Raw genomic sequence first — 19,294 nt, forward strand, 5'->3', positions numbered from 1 at the left:
TTACACAACGTTTGCGTCCCATTACCGTAAATCTCCTGTAATAAGCATAATTCGAAACGTACATTTATGTTTTATGCCTCAAATCAATTCCAGAACATTTGCCTATATGGATTTATAACTAAATAACATGAATTAATCCACATTAATTATTTACACGAGACAAAAACATTGCAAATCATCGAAAACGCTATGTAGACGGGTAACATTTGCAAAACACGTTTTATACAATAGCGCTGAAATTTCCGTTATGAACGTGGGAAACTGCTCGAAAACGTTCCCACAATATCACCTGAAAATGACGTAACTGAAGTAACTGCTCAGTAGATGACTTTGCACATAATTAAACAAATTATGGAAGCAAAAGATGTTCAGACAGACATGTAAACGCCTGCAAAATGTGTCAAGATTTGAGGAGGGTGAGTCTGCATTAGTGTAAGCAAATTAACTGTTTTAGAATTTCTTCCTAAATAAAGTCATATTTGACATATTGTTTGCGCAAAATAATTGTATTAAAAATTAAACTGCTTAACATTGTTACATTTCGAAATATTTGCATATGCTTGTGTCCAATGAAATGTCACAAAATCGAAAAATATGCAAAAAATATTTAATGTTTGATTTGTCATATCTATCTCTTTATTCTACATATTATTTTTCTTAAAATTCAGAAAAAGTATAACATGGTCATATATAAATGGATTTTTAAAAAAATATAGCAAATTACCTATGTCCAGGGAAATGTCACAAAATTAATATATAGTGTGGTGGCTTAAGTCCAAATTTGGGCGATATTGTCACACGTCGCCTGAAAGCACCAAATTTGGCACAGTTCTACTTTGGGACCATAGAATTGTTTTGAGAAGGGACTACGCGATTTTAGAGGTCAAGGTCAAAAGTCAAATTTAGACATTGTCAATAAAAACATATTTAAAGCACTAACCTGGGCACAATTGTACTTTAACATCATAAAGAATATCTGAGATGAGGCTGCCCACTGTTAAAGGTCAATCTCGTTTTAAGGTCAAGGTCAAATTAAAACTATAGCGCATTAGTTACCAAAACATATAAATTGCTATTTCTCACTAAGCCAAAACATATAGGGCCGGGAGTGTAGTGCTGAAGGGACTGTATTTTGCAAAGGTTGGAGACTTAAAGTATAAAGTAATCCGTGGAAAACAGCCAAATGTTTCACGTACAGTCTGTCATATACATTTGCAGCAACATCAAATGTGAAAATGGCCAGTTTTCTTTAAGCGAAGATGAACACGAAGATATATTACAGTGTGTTGATATCTGTCACGTTGCTCGCTAAGACAAGTATTTGCAATGCATAGGTGTATGTGTAATAAATTGAGAATAATTATACTAGTGTTTATAATACATAAAGTATACAGTACAATTGAAGGTGCGTTTATTGACAAATTAAAGTGAATAGTTTAATATAGAATGTACAGGTTTTAACAACGTTATAAACAGATGGCGTCATGTTGACCTTTTTGACGTTACCGTAAGAGGTACAAACAGTGTGCGTAACCGAACCATTACAGTGACGAAATCATCATACCAGTTGTGATTCCGTTCATGCAGCAGCATCCAGGTGTTTTGTTTCAACAGGACTCCGGGATTCAGCCAGACTAATGACTGGACGTCTTCAGAAGAACAATATTAAGGCACTAAACTGGCTTTCAAGATTGCCTGACGTCTCCCCTATTATACAGATATGAGGTGTGTTGAGTCGTAGGGTGCTAGAGAACCACGTGCAATAAGCGAATATCAAATATTAAGGCACAAAATCTGTAAAAAGAAAAAAGAAAGAAAAAAGTCATTACTATAACTCGACGTGAAAATAATTGAGATGAGTGATTAATTGCTTCTCTAACTTAGATTATTAGGAGCCTTTTAGGATATTACAAAATAAATACACATGCTTAAGGGAGATACAAATTGCTCTCCTTGAACTAATCTCAGGGAAGTGATGGGGAGCAAGAGTGATAGATCCCCTTGAATTAATGAATAACACCTGCATTGTAAAATTAATTATTGATAAATCATGTAACATCCATGCTTTGTGAAAACAAAATCTATTTTAGTTCTGGAGCACTTTTGTCCATGAGATTAACACGGGGAAAGGTAACCCACCCGATGTTACCCTCCCAACGTTTGTGAAAACCCCAATTTAAAAAAAAAGAAAAATCATGTGGAACATGCAAGTAACACTCCTTGAGCGGGAGAGTAGATTAGCTACCGCTTATAATACTGGGCACGCTCCATGCCCCATCCACGTATGACATAGGACCCTAGGATACTCCACCCACACGTGACAAAGGATATCCCAGATTCGCCTAAACATTCAGGCTTCTTGATCCACTGCAGGATTTCTGCCAAGTTTTGGGTATGGCGATACGGAAATGAGTTTTTAAAATGCGGGTGCTGAAGTCGATGATGGGTCTGAGGGTCCCCCTCCATAAAGAAAATGGAATTTAGTTTCACTCAGATATGTTTTCCAGCCATCTGTGATACATACATATATCTGACTGTTATTATATTTAAAAAATAATAAAAATAAATAAATAATAAAAATAAAACCTACATTGTTCTGCATATCAATCAAAAGGATACTTTGCAAACTTATCAGTCTGCTACGGAAGCGTATTAGTGCCAAGGTAGCAGTATACAGTTAGCGCGCAAAGAGTTCGCTTGTAGGTTTTGCACAGATCCATGTTTGAAGGCTAATTATTTGGAATAGGAAGTAAATTCACAAATAACTTTGGTCTTCTACCCAATATAGGTAACAAGATTTTAGGTCTCACTACACAGATGTCATCTGCCATTGAAACCCATGTTAATTTGCCCAACTTCAAACGAAGATTGCCAATAGAACGGGTTCTCATTGGCACTAACAGCATACACCATTGCGAACATACATTATATAAGCATTTATTTTCACTCCAAAATTTAGAACATTTCCGTCTCAGTTATTTGCTATATGACCGCATCTGGCTGTAGTACCAGTCCGAACAGGTGGTTCATTAACCGATTCACTCCGGCTGTCTCATGCGCTGTACACCCATGTCCCAAAAGGTCGATGCACAATATTACAAAATAACATGGGCAAAATACAGCCAGAAGGCTTACTATTGAACATACATATTGTTTTAATTCTTCACCATTTCCTGGAAGTGAATATGTGAACCATAAAGTGTCACAATTAGGAACTATAGTGGACCGTCATCAATCAACTCTCACCCGGAAGTGATCTGTGTAGTGAGACCTTAGCTACGACAGTACCAATATCCGGTGTCGGTACTTCACAATGGTGATGACGTCATAAAAGGTGATGTTCCCTGACGTCGTCAATTTTACTATTTTATAATCATGCAGAAATAAGAAAATAATTACGTTGCTACGGCAAGACCAATGATATGTCTTTAAATTATATAAAGATAACGAATACCGATACGGATATATTTACTGGATTACCGATTTCACAGTGTTCCACCATAAATATATTACAATGCATACACATAAATACACATCTAATTAACATTAATGTTAAAAGTGAATATAAAATTAATTTGTACAAAATAAATTATAAGTGTCAAACTAAGTATGTATACTATTTTGTCTTGTTTGAGGCTTGATTGTAAAATGATTGTTATTACGTCATTTATAAACGTTTTATTACGTCAGGAAAACGCCGGATTACAAATCAAGACAAAAATATTAGGTATTTTTCACTTGAAATATTGATAACTTTGCCTACAAATTTAGAGTTATGAGACTTTATGAAGTATTTTTTTTCATTTTTTTTTTAACAGTTAAATTATACGTTGTTTACAACTTCTTGTTTAATGTATCAATTTTGGGCAATTCCATTGCTTTTAAAAGCAAATAGAGATCAATGAAGTTAATTAATAAATACTCCATTTAACCACCACACGGAGTTTTATATTAGGCCACTGAAATAAGTATTTGTCGTAATACAATTTCGGAATGGTCATTCAAAGCCGTTTGACTGATTTTTTATTTATTTTGTAGATGCCGCTCCAGTACTAGTACTGTGACCTAACTGGTTCTTTTGTGACAACCCCATTTACCTTAGGTTAGGTTCAGCCCTATTTACAAAACAGTTAATAAAAATTACTCGTTTATGATGTTCTATTTTCAGACAGGTCTTGAACACGGCAAGAAGAGAAGGCTGAAGAGATGTCGGGTCCATCAAACAACATGGGTATCCGTTTCGTCATTTTGTTACCACCAATTATTTAAATCCAACATTTTTACAGGCCCGTAGCCAAGAGGGTGAGATGGGTGCGGACGCACCCTCCCTCCCTCTCCCCCCTCCCCCGCGAAAATCGGAGTTCAGCTGATTTTTTTTCAAATTTTTTCTAATCTTTGCCGATTCATACCTTCCCGCCTTACTCGGGATACATAATTCACGAAGACACTCCCCAAAGAAAACAGACAATCCTCTCCTGCCACAGACTCTTCTCAACAAACACACAGAGGGAGGGAGAAGCAGAGAGAGAGAGAGAGAGAGAGAGAGAGAGAGAGAGAGAGAGAGAGAGAGAGAGAGAGAGAGAGAGAGAGAGAGAGAGAGAGAGAGAGAGAGAGAGAGAGAGAGAGAGAGAGAGAGAGAGAGAGAGAGAGAGGTGAAGGAGGGAGGCACACCCGTAGTATTTTAACAAAGATAGTCAAGTGCAACTATGTTCGTTTACCTTTAACATTATAAAGCAACGGCATTGCGATGAAAAGTTGTACTAAAAAAAAAAATATTAGTAATAGATTTAGTCTAGATAACAAAACATATCATCAATTTTTAAAAGAAGAGCAAAAGAACAGAGCACCAAGGTTGCGACCAGGTGTTACGGGGTCACACGAAGTATTATATGGATGCATCATAAGTTATTTTATTACCCAGAAAATATTGCAACTAATCAGGCGTTTCAAGAGTCAGTCCGGAACACTGGTTTGCACAATTAGCACGTGCATGGTTCAACTAATATTAAAAAGTTAGTTTGTTTTGTTTAACGACACCACTAGAGCACATTGATTTATTAATCATCGGCCACTGGATTTTAAAACATTTGGTAATTCTGACATACAGTGTTAGAGAGAGAACCCGCTGCATTTTTTCCAATAGTAGCAAGGGATCTTTTATATGCACCATCCCACAGACAGGATGGCACATACCAAGGTCTTTAATATACCCGTTGTGGCTGGAACGAGAAATAGCTCAATGGGCGCATCAACATTAATACGAGTAACACACTATTATTAAAGACACAAACAAAACTTGGATTATCAGAAATAGTACATAGGTCAATCATCAAGGATCTGAAAGATTATTATTGTTATTTGGACCTAAAAATTAATACTTAAAATTACAATTTATAAAAAAAAAAAAAACTTTTTCTTTTCTTTTCTACAGATCTGTGTAGGGCACGAAGCAAGGCTCGACGCTCTCCCGAGAAGTCCCAGATGCTGGATGACATGTACACCACTACGTATATGACGTCATTCTGTAAAGTAAAGGTTTCCAGCCACACAAAAGGACAAGCTGAAAAGAATGCCCGAAACATGCCCGCGTAGATGTACAAACATACCTAAGTAGATTTACAAACATTCCTGCGAGGATTTACAAACATTCCTGTTTAGATTTACACTGTGGTTTTACATGCTTCTTATAAGTTATATATATTTTTGTTATTTCTAATGTAAATAATCATGTTAATGTACTTACCATTGTTGGACACCTACCGGTCAGTGTGGCAGTGCACCACCGTAGATTTACAAACATTCCTGTTTATATTTACAAACATTCCTGCATAGATTTACACTGTCGTTTTACATACTTCTTATAAGTTATACATATTTTTATTTCTAATGTAAATAATCATGTTCATGTACTTACTATTGTTGGACACCCAGCAGTCGATGTGCATATTAAATTCTGCTGGGGTGTCGTTAAACATTCACCCATTCATTTATTCGTTCATTCATTCCTGCGTATATAGACTTAAGCAGTTCGGGAGGTAATGTGTTTGTATGTGTCTCAAATATCAGTGTAATAACATCTGAATGTTAACTGATTTGTAAAAAAATTATTATTATATTTTTTTTTTTTTTTTTTTTTTTTTTTTTTTTTTGTGTCTGTGAAATAAATTATTAATAACTCATCGAACATCATGTTTTTGCAGAGTGTGAAAAAAGCTACCTTAGTAGTAGGAAAGTAACGGGTCTGGCGCACGTTTGGTGCCCTGCTAACATTTGGGAAAAGTCGGATCTAATTTCCCTTTCACTTAGCCAATCCATAGGATGCCACACCCACATATGACACGTCAATGGGCCCATTTGGCTATTTATTTCTCGTTCCAGCCAGCGCACCGTGACTGGTATATCAAACGCTGTGGTATGTGCTATCCTGTCTGTGGGATAGTGCATATGAACAATCCCTCGCTACTAACTGAAAAATGTAGCGGTTTTTTTCTCTAATTACCAAATGTTTGACATCCAATAGCCGATAATAAAATCACTGTGCTCTAGTGGTGTCGTTAAACAAACAAAACTAAACCCAGGGATAGTTACTTACATATTTGTTTTTTCATTTCAACTTATTGTCATGCTTATATCCAATTAAGGTTCAAGCACGCTGTCCTGGGCACACACCTCTGCTATTTGACCTGTCTGTCCAGGACAGTAGGTTAGCTGTTAGTGGTTAGTAGATTACTTACAAGCTGGGAGGGTATCACCTGGAAGTTACCTATCCCCATGTTAGTCCTATGGGCGAAAGTGCGCCAGAACCAGTAGTTTCTTACTACATGTACTTACTTTGATTAGCTACTGGTAGAAAAATACTTCATTTTTGTGTTTCTAATTGTTATGTATGTTTTAATGTTATAATAAATCAATATTTATTGTAAAAAAAAAGACTTGTTGGTTCTTATTCCTCATATGTCAAAATTGACTTTTGAAAGATTCTGTAATCTATTGAACATAATTGTGGAATCTTTGTGTTTTGAACTTCAAAATATGATTTTACTTTTAGTTAATTAGTTAGTCATTTTGCAGTTTAAAAAAACAGTTGAATACATTTTCACATGCTTACTTATTACCACACTGTGATTTAGTGGGGTGTCGGGGGGTTCGTTCGAACCCTTCTGCAAAAGATGAGGTCATTAATAATTTTGGGTATTTTCAAACAAGTTGATTTTGTGAAAAATTTAATAGCTAAATCTTTATTCAAATGAGGGGTTTTGTAAGGTTTGATGAGCAAAGTTTCCATAAATATATGTGTGATATCCGCCGACTCCCGCTTGAATGTGGTTTGTATTGGTGTGAACATTTTCAAAAATGCACATTATGATGCTTGTAATACAAAAATGTAACTAAAACTATTTAAAATAAGTCCTCTTTATAATTATAACCCTTTTTGTCATTTCTTTGAGATTAAAAATACCTGTATCTTTATTTTTAAACCATAGGTGGCAATTTAGGATGCCATGGGCTGGTATGCATAAATCTCAGCTGAAGATTCACAAATAACTGTGGTCTTCTATCCAAAATAGGTAGCAAGATTATAGGTCTCACTACATATTCACTTCTAGGAATTGGGGAAGAATTAAAACAACATGTATGTTTAATGGTAAGCTTTCTGACTGTATTTTGCCCTTGTTATTTTGTAATATTGTGCATTGACCTTTCAGGGCCGTAGCTAGGATTTTTTGCTTGGGGGGCGGGGGGGGGGGGGGGGGGCAACTGAGTAGTTAATAGTCTAAAACTCCTTAAACAGTTAAGAGAATTTTCTTTAAGTATCTATAATGCAATTTCCGGATTTGTTTCTGTTGCCCCCCCTTGCCGCCCCCCCCCCCCCCCCCCCCCCCCCCCCCCCCCCCCCCTGCTACGGCCCTGCCTTTTGGGACATGGGAGTATAGAGCAAGAGACAGCCGGGGTGAATCAGTTAATGAACCACCTGTTCGGACCGGCAATACACACAGGCACTTGACACAGATTAGTATACATGAATACAAAAAAAATTGTATATCGGTAAACTATATATTTCCGTAATATTTCGCTCATACTCTCTTCATATATGACAAATTTATTGTCAATTAACGTGTATTTGCATATACCAAAAATTTCGATCACTACTATATAAAAGATATCTTTTACTTATGGATCGAAATTTTTGGTATATGTAAATACACGTTAAGTGGCAATACATTTGTCATGTTTGAAGAGAGTATAAGCAAAATATTGCGGAAATATATCAAATTTACCGATATACACCACATTTTGAATGTTTACTAATCTGTGTCAAGTGCCTGTGGTACTACAGCCAGATGCAGTCATATAGCAAAAATACTGAGACGGAAATGTTCCTAATTTTGGAGTGAAAACAAAGAAAGAAATGTTTTATTTAACGACGCACTCAACACATTTTATTTACGGTTATATGGCGTCAGACATATGGTTAAGGACCACACAGATTTTGAGAGGAAACCTGCTGTCGCCACTACATAGGCTACTCTTTTCGATTAGCAGCAAGGGATCTTTTATTTGCGCTTCCCACAGGCAGGATAGCACAAACCATGGCCTTTGCTGAACCAGTTATGGATCACTGGTCGGTGCAAGTGGTTAACACCTACCCATTGAGCCTTGCGGAGCACTCACTCAGGGTTTGGAGTCGGTATTTGGATGAAAAAATCCCATGCCTCGATTGGGATCCGAACCCAGTACCTACCAGCCTGTAGTCCGATGGCCTAACCACGACGCCACGGAGGCCGGTGAGATGAAAATAAATGCTTATATAATGTATGCTCGCAATGGTGTATCTTGTTAGTGCCAACGAAAACCCGTTCTATTGACAATCTTTACTTGAAGTAGGGCAATTTAATTGGATTTCAATGGCAAATGGCATCTGTGTTGTGAGATCATAGCTACGAATATCCGGTGTCAGTCCTTTACAGTGATGATGACGTCATAAGAGGTGATGTTGCCTGACGACGTCAATTTTACAATTTTATAATCATGCAAAAATAAAAAAATAATTACGTTGGCGTCGTTGCTACGGCAAGACCAATGATATGTCTTTAAACTATATATATAGATTAGAATATGAATATGGATACGGATATGGATATGTTTACTGGATTGCCGATAATTTCACAGCGTGTTCCACCATAAATATACCACAATGCATACACATAAATACACATCTAATTAACATTAATGTTAAAGTGAATATAAAATTAATTTGTACAAAATAAATTACAAGTGTCAAACTAACTATGTATACTATTTTGTCTTGAGGCTTGATTGTAAAATGATTGTTATTACGTCATTTCTAAACGTTTTGTTACGTCAGGAAAACGCCGGATTACAAATCAAGACAAAAATATTAGGTGAGGTATTTTGCACTTGAATTTGAAATATTGATAACTTTGTCTACGAATTTAAAGGCATTGACCACAGTTATTAGAATTTATAAAGTATTTTCTGCTTTTACATCTTTTTTTTAACCGTTAAATTTTACATTGTTTACAACTTCGTCTTTAATGTAGGCCCTATCAGTTTTGAGCAATTCCATTGCTTTTAAAAGCAAATAGACCGATGAAGTAATTAATAAATACTCCATTTAACCATCACTCGGAGTTTTATATTTGGCCACTCAAATAAGTATTTGTCGTAGGCCTAATACAATTTCGGAATGGTCATTCAAAGCCGTTTGACCGATTTTTATTTTTTTTATTTTTTTATTTAACGACGCCACTAGAGCATAATGATTTATTAACCATCGGCTATTGGATGTCAAACGTGGTAATTTTGAGTCTTAGAGAGGAAACCGGCTACATGTTTCTATTAGTAGCAAGGGATCATTTATATGCACCATTCCACTGACAGGAGAGTACATACCACAGCCTTTGATATACCAATCGTGGCAGGAACGAGAAACAGCTCAGTGGGCACACTGACGGGGATCGATCTTATATAGCGACCGCGCTTCAGGCGAGCGCTTTACTCAGGCGTACGGGCTTACACTTTTGTAACGGGGGGTGGGGGTTGGGTGGGGTGGGGTTTCCCGAATTAAGCAAAAATGCACGAAACGTTTCTTCATATTAATAAAGATGCCTTTTATTTTGTCCTCTTAAGACCGCGCATTAGGCGAGCGCTTTACCACTGAGAAAAGGTTCCTTTCTTTTTGTTTGTCCTTCTTTTATTGTGGGTGGGGATCGGGGGGGGGGGGGGGGGGGGGGGTCTACGTTGAGAGGACGCTCCAGTACTAGTACTGTGACCTAACTGGTTCTTTTGTACTGACGCACCCACTTACCTTAGATTAGGTTCGGTTCGGGCCCTATCTAGAAAACAGTTATAATAATGACTCGTTTATGATATTCTATTTTCAGACAGGTCTTGAAGCGAAGAGAAGGCTGATGGGCTGTCGGGTCTAACAAACAACATGGGTATCTGTTTCGTCATTTTGTTACCCCCAATTGTTTAAATCTAACAGCTTTACATTGTAGAAAAACAACATATTTAAATAAATATGAATTTAAAAACTCACATTCTAATTTATATTAAAGCAACTAAAAATGAAGGACTCCTCCCCCGCACCCCCCCCCCCCGTCCCCCAAAGAAAAAAGACAATCCTCTCCTGCCACAGACCCCCTCAGGCAACAAACACACAGAGAGAGGGAGGGAGTGAGAGAGAGAGAGAGAGAGAGAGAGAGAGAGAGAGAGAGAGAGAGAGAGAGAGAGAGAGAGAGAGGGGGGGGGGAGGGGGGAGGGGGGAGGGAGCCAGGGAGAGGGGGGCACACCCGTAGTTATTTTAACAAAAATAATCAAGTCAAACTATATTAGTTTACCTTTAACATTATAAAGCAACGGCATTGCGTCCAATGCTGTTGAAAAGCGATACTGGTAGGAAATTTAGTCTAGATAACAAAACATACCATCAATTTTTAAAAGAAGAAGAGAGCGCCAAGGTTGCGATCATTTACTACAGGAGTTGAAATTACAATAAGAATTGTAAGAGTGCTACATGCATCTACTATTTACTGGTATAATTGTTATATTACAGCTTATTCCGACCCTTGTCTACGTAAACGGCCACCAGTTTACAAATATGGATTGAACTACAAAAGTATCTGTGAACCAGACGACAGCTACCTGATGAAAGAACCTGTCTGGACTAAAAATGTCAGATGCTCAACGTCAGAGGAAAATATATCGCACGTAAGTGTTTAGAGTTCTGTAAAACATTTACTGGCAGCAGGGGTGTAGGTGACGCTGATGCTAAACACTTTTCTTTCTTTCTTTCTTTTTCTTTCTATCTTTCTTTCTTTTCTTTTTGTTTTGTTTTTTGTTGTTGTTGTTTTTTTGCAGTGCAATATCAGGCTATCCATATAGGGAAGATATAGATAAAAAGGTTTATTAGGTTCATATTCGGACTCCCGAGGTCCAAACCATGCTAAGCAGGCCCGTAGCCAATGGGAGGTCGGGGGAGGGGAGCGTCGACGATTTTTTTTTCTTTCAATATTCGTCAACGCACATATGTATCTCAAACGTGGCTTCGCGCCCTCGCCAAACGACCTCCCTCCCCTCTGAAAATCCTGTCTACGGACCTGACTAAGCCCCGGGATAATATATCAACGACTTAGTCAAATGACTTTAACATTTCGAATTTGTATCTCATTTTAAAATCGCGCTGGGAGGGGGGGAGGGGGGAGGGGGGGGGGGAATTGCTTTATTAGTTTTATAACTAATTTGAAATACAAGTGTAAATAAAAACTGAAGAAATGTCAAATGTTATTTAGCATTTAGCTATTTAATACTGTAGGCCTATGAGTATTATCTGATCGAGTTAAGGAAGAAATGTTTTATTTCATAACGCATTCAACACATGTTAATTACGGTTATTCCTTCATTCATTTCAAGTTATTTTCGAGGTTCAAGCACGCTGTCCTGGGAACACCTAGGCTGTCTGTCCAGGACAGAGGATTTGTTGTTAGTGGTTAGTCAGAGAGAAGAGGGTGTAGTGGCCTTAAACCTACCCATTGAGTTGTTAAAACTCGCTCAGGGTGGGAGCCAGTACCGGGCTGCGAACCCAGTACCTACCAGCCTTATGTCCGACGGCTTAGCCACAACACCACCGAGGCTAGTCTTTGACGGTTATGTGGCGATGGACCACACAAATAATGAGAGAGATCCGCTTGCTGCCACGTCATGCACTTCTCCTTTCGACTGGCAGCAAAGGATCTTTTATATGTACCATCTCACAGACAGGACAGCACAAAGCCACATACCACGACCTTTATGGAGGACTGGCTGGAATAAGAAATAGCCCAATTGGCCCACTGGCAGGGATCGATAGGCATCATGCAAGCGCTTTGCTAATGGGTTGTGTCCCGGTCTAGTATCAAGTACACGTGAGAATAAGTGTTTCAGTCAGTATTATAACCGAGTCGTTCCTTAGCTAGGTCCGTGCTTAGAAATCTAGATTCCAGACCAGGGCCGTACCCTCGGGGGGGGGGGGGGGGGGGGGGGGGGCGGGGGAAGGGTAGTTGCCACCCTGAGAATCTCACTTTTTTTCTTTTTTTTCTTTTTACTCCAGAAAATAGCATACACATCTCAAGGTTTAATTTGTATAGTGTTTCATTTGTTTATAAAAAGTAATGTCCCCCGCCATTCTCCCCCCCCCCCCCCCGCTAGGATTTTGATCAGGGTCCGGCCCTGCAGACATTAAATAGCAAAGTGTTTAGACTTTAGCTATACCCAGTTTGTACGGCATTGACGTGTTAAAGGCTTTATATCGTCCTTGAGTATAGAATATATGATTGTATAAGTACGAGATAGAAGCTTACACCCATGACGGCCGTGCTTGGATTTTATTTTGATATATCGGAGTTTTATCACCTATGTTTCTAGACTCCGATAATTGGCACCATTCCCCATCATTCTCCAAAGGCTATGTTGTCGTTTTTTTTTACTTCCCAATTTTGAAGTAAAACAATTCTCAATCTAAATGTAAATATTTTCATTTATTAATATATAAAAATACATATGTATTTAACTCTTGACCAACACCATTTCCCTCCCCAATAATGTTTTATAATGCAAAATAAATATATTAATGTGAAAAAATACAAATACGTGTATAATATTACTAGATGTTAAATTCTAACTTAGCTTAATGAGATGTTTTTGAAATTAAACTGAAAATTCCAATTTAATTTACTTATTTGGGTTTTGGGTGTTTTTTTGTGTGGTTTTTTGTTGCTTTTTTTTTGGGGGGGGGGGGGGTTTTGTTTTTTGGTGGGGGGGGTTTGGAGGAGGGGTTTGAGGGTATGTGTAAAACTAGGCTAAAATTCACAAAGTCATAGTCATGGGCGCCAAGTCAAATTTGAAAAATAAAACCCTATATATGCATGTGCATGTATTATACCAAAATGCTAACTGTCTGTACTTTCGTTGTAGAAATATATGCCTGACGACTTCATTTCGATTAATCGCAAGTGCACCAACAAAGGACCAAAGTGTGTTCCACAATTCTACGCACAAGACAAATCGTGTGTCCGCTCCTCCTACCAGCAGAGGTACGACAAGCCAAGACACCTGGACCCACGCAACCCAATGGGTGTCGAGCGGTGCGGGGCCCAGGGACTAGAGCAGTGCAAACTGCTGTGTTGTGACCCATGCGAAGTAGTGTGTCGTGAGCCATGCGAAATAGTGTGTCGTGACCCATGCAAAGTGGTGTGCCGCGAGCCATGCAAACTGGTGTGTCCGAAGCCAGCCGAGGTAGTGTGTCCCGACTCACGCAGGATGGCGTGTCGTGAGCCAGCCCAGGTAGTGTGTCGAAAGCCGTGCAAAGTGATGTGTCGTGACCCGTGCGACCCGTGTAAAGTCGTGTGGTGTGAGCCACGCGAAATAGAGTTTCAAGGGCCGTGCAAAGTAGTGTGTCGTGACCCATGCAACATAGTCTATCGTGAACCGTGCAGAGTGGTGCGTCGTGATCCATGCAAAAAGGAGTTTCGTGACCCATGCAAACTCGTGTGTCGTGACCTGTGCAAAGTAGAGTACACGAGTCGTGAGCCATGCAAATTAGTGTGTCCTGATCCATGCAAAGTAGTAAATCGTGATCCATGCAAAGTAGCGAAACCTGATCCATGCAAAGTAGTGTGTCCTGATCCATGCAAAATTGTATGTCGTGACCCATGCAAGGTTGTGAAGCGTGACCCATGCAAGGTTGTGAAGCTTGACCCATGCAAGATTGTGAAGCGTGACCCATGCAAGGTTGTGAAGCGTGACCCATGCAAAGAGGTAGATCGTGACCCATGCAAAGTTGTGTGTCGTGACCCATGCAAAGTTGTGTGTCGTGACCCATGCAAAGTTGTGTGTCGTGACCCATGTAAAGCTGTGTATCGTGACCCATGTAAAGTTTTGCGTCGTGACCCAAACAACCAAGTGAGTTGTAACCCGTGTCAAATAGTGTGCCTTGACCCAAGCAAAATCGTGTATCGTGATTCGTGTAACGAAGTGTATCGTGACCCATGCATTGTCGTGTATCGTGGTCCATCCAGCAGCGAAGGAAGTATGCCAACTAAGGTGGAGGCTATTGAACAAAGTGAGCAACTGGATAGTGAGTCCACTAAAGCGCGGGCGGGGTCTACAAAAGCAGAGAGCAGTGGTGAGCCAAGCAAAGCGCCGGGATGTGAGCTGTATACGGACTCAGTGTACAGACACGACTATAAAGGTATTCTCATTTAAACATACTCCAGTGTTTGCAAAACATATTTTAGGTTCAAGTGTTATATAATAGTTCACATATTCACTTCTAGAAATCAGGAAAGAATGTAGGAAAGAATGTTTACAAATTGTATATTTCAATGGTAAGCCAAATGACTGGATTGTGCCCATGTTATTTTGTTATATTGTGCATTTACGTTTTGGAACGTGGGTGTACAGCGGAACAAGTGGCTGGTGTGGATCGTTTTCTGTACGTACCACCTGCATGAACAGATACTTCAGCCAGATGGGTCATATAGCAAAAAACTAAATGAAACAAACGAAGAGAAAAGTATTGTGTAATTTAGCCATTAAAAAAAGAGTATTAGCCGAATCCATTATACACAATGCATTGTAATAACTGGGGTCAGTGTTTTAATAAGTTATATGGCTTTAAAAATTGCTGTTACGTATTTTCAGGCTTATCTTCAAGAGTATGAAAAACCCCACTACATAATTATAAGAATAATTATGTAGTATATAAAGTGTGTAAAAAGAAATAGTACTTTAAAGAGTCTGGTTCGACTGTTGCTACCATTGTAACGTTTCTGACTAAGGGGCCGTCATTAATTTTCAACATTTTCACGAGCGTACAAACCGTACACTTTTGACCACCCCCTCCCCCCCCCCTAAAAGTGTACATCTCCAAATGGAAAATGTTGATCGACATTTTTTTTTTTTTTAAAGCGTATGTCTCCCCCCCCCCCCCCCGCGCGCATACGGTATGTAAGCTCGTAAAAAATTATGGACGGCCCCTAACATAACTATACTGGTCGTCTTGTTATTTTAGTAGAGTAGATCTAGCCAAACTAGACCTTTCTTTCGAATTTTGTACATATGAAACAGAATAGAGATTGTAATCTTTGTTGTCTTGCTTTTCCCCCCACAGAACTGTCTGCAATACCAACAAAGCCAATCCGCCCCACAGGGGCAATGAAGGATTTGAATATGTGTTATCCTGACGTGTACACCACTTCCTACATGCAAGCCTTTGGTAAAGTTCACAATCCGGTTCCATTGAAGTTTCCGACAGAACAGAAAAAGTTCATACAACTGCCTGGACGTCCCAAACGTTCCTGCTCGGAATATTTGAAATGATGTATTTGTACGTGTTTCAAAGACTAAGTCTTATTATTTCATGAATGAATATTTCAACATGATTTGAATGTGGTTGGGTATGAATTAACGCGAACTGTACACCACTACGTGATTGAACATGACAAGGTGAATAAGCTGGTTCCAGTGAAGCTCTATTTAGAAAACAAAACCCACACACAAAAACACAAAACATTGGTTGATACTTTCACGGATAGGATTGCATAGAGGTCCAAAATATTCCGGCATCAGACTTTCTTCACAACACATGAGATGAATTGTATTATTAAATCATAAAGAAGTCATCCTTATTCTCATATTGTGAAGAAAGTAGTCTTTATTAGCCACTGGTATTTTTATTGTTATATTTAGAAAACATTACATGGGTGACCGTTACATACCACACATCCTACAACGAATTGTTTCAGAACTTATCTAAAGAGCGAAAGCGAGCTGAATACGTTGTAAACGAGTTTTAAGATAAGTGGTATATAACAGACACGAATGTTGTACATTATAATGTATTCTATATCTTACAAATTCTTAAAACAACAACATAAAAAACAGGTTTAAAATAAATTTAAATGTCTTTTCCAAGTAAAACTTAATTACGGTCCTTGTGCTTGCAGTTGACATAATTATGCGTCATGGGGAAATCAGGTTCAACCTCACTTATATGTCACAGAGCAATCAATTGTCATCGTGCTTTTGTAATTGGATGATATGGCTGTGGTGACCGGGACATCACTTAGGATCAGCCAATCGGATGTCTCTAAATAGATATCACACGTGTTTGATTAGAAATAACGAATGGTGTGTTATAACAATAGTGTTAATGTTTTACTGAATCAATGTTTATTATATTTATTACATATTATTATGAAAAAAACAAGATTAATATCATTGTGAGGCCCCGTCTGTAGGTTTACTAGTTGTTGTGTGAAAGGATTTTGTAACTTATTAACTATAATTGTGAAAATCTGTGGAATTTTAGCTACCAATTATTGTGTTTATTTTGCACGAAAAATGTATTTAAAAAAAATTGAATAAGTTTTCATATTTCCTTACCACTCTGATAAAATACACGTACAAGCCTTAATCACAATGAGCACACACCTAATTTTAAGCATACACACAAAAAACGTCATCGGAATAAAATCACTGATCATTTTAATGAAGCAATAAGTAAAGTATTACTACGACAGATTTCTGAAATGCAAATGTAATTTAGTTAAAACCTGCATATCATGAATGTATTTAATATTTACTTTTAAAAAACCTTTATTTTTATTTATTTTTTATTTTTTATATTATTATTATTATTTGTTGTTGAGTAATATGTAATATATTAAATCATGAACAGTAAGTACAATGTCACATTGCTAATAAGACAAATTAAGGTGTGCATTTGTTTATTTTATAAGTTATAAATCGTACACTATGTGCCTTTTCAAAAATCTTACTTTCTAGGGTTTTTTTTTGCGATTTGATCATGTGTATAGTAAAGATCCTTGTCTAGCAAAAGATAGATATTGTGTCTGCATTAAAGATTGTTTTAAGCGGTTTAAAAAAAAAAAAAAAAAAACATTTCAAGAGAATGTGTTATTTTTATTAGGCTGCAATAATGTACATTTAGCATTAGCAATTTTCCTTTTGCTCAGTGTGTGCTTTTATTTATAACAATGTTTTCGGTTATGGGACATATCTGTTTTAAGAATGTGTAACAATTAAAACGTGTTCAACTTGTTTTTGTGGTTCGTGGTTTGTTTCTTGGGTGGGTGGGGTTTTTTTTTTTTGGTGGGGTTTTTTCGGGGGGGGGGGGGGGGATACGAGCGGCAAACACTACCCATCATGTCACTTATAGTCCGTCACATCCTCCGAAATGTTTGGTTTTTTAAAAATAATTTCAGTTTTGTTTGACGTAAAAAGAAAAGTAAAAGTGTTTTGGAAATAACAAAATAATACAATTTTTTTGATCAATTTAGAAAACAATCGGCTCAACAATAAATAACTTGTAGTAAATTTCAAGAATGAAAAAAGGCGTTCCCTGTGGGAAGGATATACATGACCTCATCCTCTCCACCACCCCCACCCCCACACATATTCTATATCATTTGAAATCTTAAAGCCCCGTCAACTTTAAGGATGTGGTGTTGACAAGTGGTGCAGTTACTAGAAATTGGATGGCGGTGTAGAGGTCAAACGGAAAGTGTAAAATTAATTTGGCAGAGATTGGGTTTCTAGGAAGACTCCCGACGTATTTGTAAAAGTGGTTATGTCAGGTCCCACACTTCGCACGTTCAATACACTGGTCAAAGTCATAATTTTTTTAAACGGTAAACAAAATATTGCCAGAATTCTCATGTATACTTGGATACAAAGGAAATGTCACAATGTATCCATTGGAGAAATCCCATTGTTACTATAGCAGCTAGTCCGGAGGGACGTTGAAAGTGTGGTTAAGAAAAGTATTGACTTAATTTGTCCCGTGCACTACATAGCAGCAAGGCCACTGGGCGATACATCACTTAAGATATACCCCCTCCCCAACCACAATAACCTCACCAATTCTATAAAATTGCTGTTTTTCCTCCAAATAATTTTTTCCCCAAGAGAATTACAGACACGATCAGACAAATATCAAATAACAAACTCATTTAGAGGAAGACATTTTATTTCTTGTGTTGAATAAAATATTTATTTTTCACAATTATTGTAGATATTTTTTCCTGTAATATAAAATAACAAATTACAATACTGTTCAGCTTAATTAATATCCGTAACAGTTGTGCAAATGTTTATTTTTCAGTAAATATAATGTTTATGGAATATTTCATTGATTAGCATCATCAGATACTGAATATAATAAAAGGAATAAAGTATGAACCTTACATTAAATCCTGGGCATGTACAAAGATTAATTAGTTTTAGGATCGAAATAAAAGCCAATCACAAACTTTTATGTAAATGTAATTTTTTTTTTAAATTTTAAAGAAAGAAAAAAGTACCACTACCAATGAAAACAAAATTAATGTCAAAAGGTCTGATCATATAACCTTAATTACCTTTAAAACATTGTAAGTAAAGATTATCATATCTATTTTATTGCCGATATTGAGCTAAATTAGAGCTTTATTTTGTTAAATTCACAACTGCCTGGCATAACAGGCTGAAATAAACGAAATCTACATTTACATAACAATACATGAAACAGTTTGCCAAAGGAATCTTTATAGCTATGTCTTAACCTGATGACATCCTTTTTTTTGGAATCAAGGAAATGTTTTATTTAACGACGCACTCAACACATTTTATTTATATATATGGCGTAGTTTCCTGGAATCATGTCATCGTATTACAATGTCTTCCAAAACACTGATCCATCCAACAAACTTAACAGTAAATGTAGTGAGTG

At 37.5% G+C, this 19,294-nt stretch overlaps 1 protein-coding gene and 2 long non-coding RNA genes across 3 annotated transcripts; 2 read left to right on the forward strand and 1 right to left on the reverse strand.

Annotated features, from left to right (window-relative positions):
• Positions 1 to 1,394: 1,394 nt before the first annotated feature.
• Positions 1,395 to 3,616, reverse strand: LOC121383241. The gene is made up of 2 exons (XR_005959272.1): positions 3,481 to 3,616; positions 1,395 to 1,794 (listed from the first exon to the last, which is right to left on the reverse strand). It is a non-coding gene; the product is annotated as an uncharacterized LOC121383241 (long non-coding RNA).
• On the forward strand, positions 3,596 to 6,149 carry LOC121383240. The gene is made up of 3 exons (XR_005959271.1): positions 3,596 to 3,727; positions 4,169 to 4,231; positions 5,432 to 6,149. It is a non-coding gene; the product is annotated as an uncharacterized LOC121383240 (long non-coding RNA).
• Positions 6,150 to 9,302: 3,153 nt separating this feature from the next.
• On the forward strand, positions 9,303 to 17,625 carry LOC121384322 (keratinocyte proline-rich protein-like). The gene is made up of 5 exons (XM_041514661.1): positions 9,303 to 9,404; positions 10,407 to 10,463; positions 11,081 to 11,235; positions 13,477 to 14,752; positions 15,674 to 17,625. Exons 2-5 carry the CDS (start codon positions 10,460 to 10,462, stop codon positions 15,880 to 15,882), a joined length of 1,644 nt encoding a protein of 547 aa, XP_041370595.1. The 5' UTR covers positions 9,303 to 9,404; positions 10,407 to 10,459; the 3' UTR covers positions 15,883 to 17,625.
• Positions 17,626 to 19,294: the final 1,669 nt, after the last annotated feature.

Source organism: Gigantopelta aegis, chromosome 10 (genome assembly GCF_016097555.1).
Source record: "Gigantopelta aegis isolate Gae_Host chromosome 10, Gae_host_genome, whole genome shotgun sequence".
Lineage (NCBI taxonomy): Eukaryota > Metazoa > Mollusca > Gastropoda > Neomphalida > Peltospiridae > Gigantopelta > Gigantopelta aegis.

Excerpts from the sequence above, each read along its gene's own strand:
- LOC121384322 (XM_041514661.1), top strand. Across the intron at positions 11,236-13,476 it reads CAGAGGAAAATATATCGCAC|AAATATATGCCTGACGACTT; the intron begins GTAAGTGTTTAG and ends CTTTCGTTGTAG. Across the intron at positions 14,753-15,673 it reads GTACAGACACGACTATAAAG|AACTGTCTGCAATACCAACA; the intron begins GTATTCTCATTT and ends TTCCCCCCACAG.